The sequence below is a fragment of the Bidens hawaiensis genome, unplaced genomic scaffold (assembly GCF_021521415.1).
Source record: "Bidens hawaiensis isolate Kalapana, Puna unplaced genomic scaffold, B.hawaiensis_p1.1 tig00022511_1, whole genome shotgun sequence".
Classification (NCBI taxonomy): domain Eukaryota; kingdom Viridiplantae; phylum Streptophyta; class Magnoliopsida; order Asterales; family Asteraceae; genus Bidens; species Bidens hawaiensis.
In genome coordinates, this window is record NW_027493505.1 from 279,571 (window position 1) to 285,593 (window position 6,023).

Below are 6,023 nucleotides of genomic sequence, written 5' to 3' on the forward strand. Positions count from 1 at the left end.
AAAAATTGTTTTGCTATTTTTTAACATTTTTTTACTAATTTTTTTATATGCTTTTAGGAGAGAGAAAAAGTTATATTTATGTAAACATTTTTTATTAACTTTAATTGTGGACCACAAGATTTAATCTTTAATTAAACACATGTGGTTGAGAATGAGTTTCTAGAGTTTTCACAACTCAAGTGGGTTTTTATTTTAACCTAACCCTATATATATATATATATATATATATATATGTGTGTGTGTGTGTGTGTGTGTGTGTGTGTGTGAGATCTAGTGAAAACTTTTCTAAAAGAGAAAGCTTAAAAACTCCTAAAAACTATTTTTAACTTTTTTCATTTTTGGAAGTTTCTTTTTTTTCCATTATTCTTATATGTTGTTATTGGTTAAAAAAAATAAAAAAAAAATAACAACTTGTCGGTAACCTCGTGGGTATAGTGCACATGTGTAAGTGTGCATTGCATATATGCAAAAGTGTTTGTATTGCATAGAATACAACACTATTGCACATATTTGATACACACTATTGTATATATGCAATATAAGACTAATACACACATCGAATACACATTAGTACGTATGTGTAATACAATATTAACGCACATATGAACCACATCGACTTTTATTTTATTATTTCTTTTTTCCATATACACTACTATACATATACAATACACAAATATTGAATATATGCAATAAAACATTATTAAACTCAAAAATACATAGTAATACACATGTGTAATACAACGGTATCGTACAGTAATACGTATGTGCATTACAGCGGGTTTTTTTGTTTTTTTTCATTTTTTTTTTATTTTTTTCGACTGAAATATAAGAGTGAAATATAAGAAAATATAAGAATAATGGATAAAACAGAATTTTGAAAATATTTTTTTATTTTTAATTAAAAATAATTCTTTAGGAGTTTTTAAGTTTTCTCTCTAAAGGTAAATTTTCTCTTGATCCTCTCCCTATATATATATATATATATATATATATATATATATATATTCTTACATTATGTTCATGTTGCATGAGCCGCAATTACATTCGAGTTGGTCTCATAGTCTTTGGTGTGAAAAATTGGTGTTATATATCTTAATCCCGTGTTTCATTAATGCATTAATTATCTTGAGGTTAACTTAAATTTTATTCGGGATTTGGTTTTGGCTTGTTTCCTTCGAATTCACTATGTTGTTACCACTAATGAGTTTGATGATATACTTGCTAAAGGGTTGTCTTCTACTCAGTTTGCTTGTCTACTATCACACTTCCGTATTACCATTCGAGAGAATGTTAGAAGATTCTCAACTTTGTAATTAACTATATTTGCAAGGTGATTAGTTAGTTTATAACAATTTCTCTTCCGTAGATAGAGCACTTAATTTTCTGTCTATGAATAGACTTTTGTATCTCATTAGTTGTAAGTTGTTGAGAAAGTTATACAAATACTGCACAAAATTCTCCATTCTTATCATATTTATCTCACAATGTACATAACATCATAAATATGATCAGTGAATCTATATTATATATATTTCAAAACTACAATCCGTATACATTACGCGATTATGCTAAAAACTTTAGACTACCAAGAATTTGTTACAAATCTTAAATAAAAGAAGAGTGTAGCAACATATTGATCAATCGTCACTAGGAGCAGGAGCAGAGGTCGGAGATGGAGATGCACCCTCGGTTTGATTTATAGGCTTAAACCCTAGTTTTCTTATAAGTTCATTAGCAATCAACTCATTTGCACGATCCGATGGATGGTATTCATCACAAAACAAATATTTACTTCGGTCTTTACACAATCTTGATGCAGGTATACATGTCAAAGCCGGTCTAATCCTTCCGAACGAGCAACATGGCGAATCAGCATTTTCAAAACCTAAACAATACATGGATGGTGTGGTCCGTCAAAAAAGCATTCGTGGGAACAAAAATTTCTTTTGGAACAGATTACCGACGGATGATTCTTCGGTTAACCTTTCCCCATAAATTTTTAAACAAGATTTCCTTTCCAATGTGCGTTCGTTAGTATTCTGTCAAAATTTGTCATGATAACCCATGATATATAGTTCGGCATCGGTAATTTGTTTGTAATTAGAGCATTCTCAACCCATCCTCTAAACTTTTGTAAGAGAATTTTGTAAAATATAGGATATGGTAAAGAGTGCTGGTGAGTGTAGAAGAGAGAAAAATTTAGTGATTTTTTTAATCTGAGGAAAGTTTGGTTAATATTTTTTTTGAAATTGATTGTGAGTAGACTAGTACGTAGAGGAGAGAAATTGTAATGATAAAAATATAAAAAATATTATTTAATTGAAGAGAAGATACAAATGTAGTGTTATTTAGTGTAATTATAGAGATGGGGATGTAGGACAAGTTCGGAATCCTCTTACTAAAGGAATTTCAACAGACTGTTTATTTAGCAACAATTTTTTTATCTATGTTGTAGGTGTTTGTCAGTAATTTGTTGGTATTTACGATTGGACTCTTACCATTGGAAAATAACCTGCCCGTAATACTCTTTGTTTAGTACCGGCAACATATAAACAAGAAGCTTACCATATTTACTTGGATTGGTGATGACATTATTAACAACATCATAAGCATCTCCAAATTTGTAACTCGCATTTGGAAGCTTTGCCGACAGATCGTCCATGAGTTTAGCGGTAGCCTTGTTGAAGTTAAGAGCAAGTGTGTTCGTTTTTTCCTGACACCCACCAGAAGTACTCAACACCCTTTGAAGCGGAATGCAACCCATAGGCCCTAACCCGAAAACCATCAGCTCTCTTACCCCCATCCCATGCAATACCTACAAAAATATTGTTGACAAAACAACAAAAATCACCATTTAGCGACCAGTTCAGTTGCAAAACTCATTAGCGACAACTTTTCATTTATTACCGTAAGTTGAGCACCAAGAGTTTCAATTAAGTAGTCGATGTAATTGTCATCGTTATACGTCCAAGAATCAGGGTAAATGGGATTCAAGTAGTTGTTGATAAAGTCGTTGCTACCTAAAGCGACAACATACTTTGCTTCTTGAAAGAATTTGGTCGCTGCTTCGTCGCCAATCTTGTTTCTGATCAAAGTTTGAACCCCATTGAATAACTCTATCTGCTTGTAAAATGAGAATCTTTGAATCTGTAAATTTTTATAAGACTTGGTTAATGATTAATTGTCCAACAACTGTATGTTTGCGGTTTGTGAATCATGTTTTCATGAGATCCACATACTGAAACAAAATGGAATAACTTAATGAGAGAGCTTTAACTTTCTTGCCAGGCCAAAAATTATTAAAAAAATAATATAATAATAAATCCTTGGCATATCTCAGGTTTATATCAATAGCTCAAATGATCGAGATAAGATACCAAAGAATTCAATTTAAAAAAGAGCATGTTTCTGGTTCAAGTATCATGTGTTAAAAAAAACAAAAACAAAAAATGGAGTTTAAGATGGGTCAAGAGGTTTTCATACTTATGGTGTGTTTTCTTCTGAGAGTGGCCTTTGATATTCGAGAAATAGAGATGAGCGGCTGGGTTAGTGCCCCGTCAATTATCCAAAGTAGCCGTTAAAAAAACTATATAAACTCTTTTTTTATCTGTATTTATCATTGGCAACTTGGGGTGTTCAAAGAAATCAGAATCTTTATCCAAAATATCCAAAAATCCAAATCCGAATACCCGAATGTCGGATTTCCGAATTTTCTAATTCAGATTCGGATAGTGATTTTGAAAATTTTCAAATAGTTCGGATATCTGAACTATCCGAAATGTTTTTTAATTATTAAATAATAAATATTATTTATAAATTTTGGATAATTTTTGGATATTTCGGATAATTTTTCGAATATTTCGGATAATTGTTTAGATATTTCAGATAATTTTCAAATGTTTCGGATAATTTTAGGATACTTCGGATAAATTTTTTGGATATTTTAGATATTTCGAATATCCGAAAGATTTTTAAAAGTAGTTCTTTAAATTTTTTGCAATTATTTTTATTTTCAAAATTCGGATATCCAAAATTTCTGATACGGATTCAGATAGTGAAATCCACGATCCGAAATGTTCGGGTATCCGAAACTCTGGATGTCTGACTTTGAACACCCTCTTGGCAACTAACAGGATAATCAACAAGTAGTGAGCTAATACTAATGCAATTTGTTATCTGTTTATCTTCCATTTCGATACAAAAAATACTCATTATTAAAAGGACATTCGATATTGGAATAAAACTTGAACCTAAACTTACAAATAAACCGCCAGTTTGGTTCAAGATTCCGCCACCTCCTGATGCAAAGTTCACACCGTTGTCGAGAATTACATCCTCAGATAATGACGGGTCGAGGAATGCAGGTGGTCGAGGAAGCCCTATCTTATCACCTACGACAAAAATATGCACGTTAGCAATTTTAATATATTTATAGAGTGGCGTTAAACGTAGACAACCCTGTATTTCTACTTGTACTCCCTCTCTCAACTTATCGAAACAGCAATAATTTAGGTCTTTAAACAAACCAACCATTCATGAATTGTTCGGTTGAAACTTTTGTTATGCTCATATATTTATAAACGAATGAACATGAACACATTTTGTGTTCATTCATACATGTTCGTTCAAATTTTAATAAATGCATATGTAGTTATATTTATATAAATATAAAAACAAATACATTTGTTTGGATGAATTGTGATGTATATATAGTTTGTGTTCATTGATGCTAACTTATGATCGTTTATGCTTGGTCAATTATCTTCATTTGTGTTCGTTTGTGTTTGTTCAAAGTATGTTCGTTTAAGTTTGTATGTTTATGTTTGTGAACTGTTCATTTAGTTTTGAACGAGCGAACGTTGACAAATACGAACATGCCCATTTTCTTAATGAAATGTGAACAAAAAAAATTGTTCGATTATGTGTTCATGTTCGTGTTCGGTTAAAGTTAATTGAACGAACATACCCCTGTTCTGTTGGCATTCATTCAGTTTGCTTACAAGCCTTCTTACTAAAGACAAAAGAAAACTTGTTAAGTATATCTTTACTCCTTTAGTGACTAAAATAACAGCTATGACACTTTAAAACGTGAAACATCAAAGTAACAAATTGCAACGGTTAATTAAAGACTGTACCTATAATATCGGAGACAGTTCGGCCATTGGTGAACCTGCCATTCGGCATGCCACTACCATAGTCGATGCCATACCAAGGCAGCGCGGCTTGAGCAAAACTCTTGGAAAGCCGGTTATTGTTTCCATTTTCTGATAACGAGTCCCCAAAGATGAACTGCACAACTTTGCAATCATACCCGTTTATCAAACCCGAAAATACTGTCGCTAAAATCGGCACCACTGTCACAATTAGCTTCATCCTTTTTGTTTAAAAATTTTCTTGATCTTATTTTCATGCAGAAATGAAGTTGGAATTTAAACATGGAAGTGATTTAGGAAGGACATTGAGTTTGATAAGCTAACTGTAACTGCTACAACCAACTGGGATTTTGTTAAGGCATGAGATTATGTTGTTGGTCAACTTTTTATGGGTGTTCAACTACTTTTATGATTTGGTGGAGTGTATTTGAAGCATATGTACGCTGATTATATATATATTATGTCACACCCCGGCCTAGGGCCTAGGCGTATGACCAATAGTTGGTACATGTTTTGTAAATATATCAGAGTTATGTTTTTTTAGCGGAAGTCTTTTGAATAAGATATCATCATATTGAAATCTCGGGAATTTAATACCCGTTTTAAAATACATGCCATTTTAAAATATGATTCTTCACAGTATTTTAAATAAAATATCTGAGCCATCAGATCACCTCTAATGATTATGTCCTTAATCTTCTTATCTGTCTTGCTTGTCTGTTCTAACCTTTACTATTTCCCTGAAACGTGGGGAAAATACGTCAGCTATGTGCTGGTGAATAACGCTGACTTAACAAAAAGGTTTTCATAATTCATCATACATAATCATATACAAATCACCTTCCTTATGATACAACACCAATAGTGTTG

At 31.9% G+C, this 6,023-nt stretch overlaps 1 protein-coding gene across 1 annotated transcript; it reads right to left on the minus strand.

Annotated features, from left to right (window-relative positions):
• Positions 1 to 1,637: 1,637 nt before the first annotated feature.
• On the minus strand, positions 1,638 to 5,373 carry LOC143565687 (GDSL esterase/lipase At1g74460-like). The gene is made up of 5 exons (XM_077052586.1): positions 5,136 to 5,373; positions 4,261 to 4,391; positions 2,908 to 3,147; positions 2,566 to 2,815; positions 1,638 to 1,885 (listed from the first exon to the last, which is right to left on the minus strand). Exons 1-5 carry the CDS (start codon positions 5,371 to 5,373, stop codon positions 1,638 to 1,640), a joined length of 1,107 nt encoding a protein of 368 aa, XP_076908701.1.
• Between the last annotated feature and the right edge of the window lie 650 nt (positions 5,374 to 6,023).

Bases quoted from the DNA above. Each gene is read 5' to 3' on its own strand.
- LOC143565687 (XM_077052586.1), bottom strand. From the start codon at position 5,373: ATGAAGCTAATTGTGACAGTGGTGCCGATTTTAGCGACAGTATTTTCG. The intron at 4,392-5,135 runs GTACAGTCTTTA...TTTTTGTCGTAG, and splicing joins AACTGTCTCCGATATTATAG to GTGATAAGATAGGGCTTCCT. The intron at 2,816-2,907 runs GTAATAAATGAA...ATATTTTTGTAG, and splicing joins CTCTTGGTGCTCAACTTACG to GTATTGCATGGGATGGGGGT.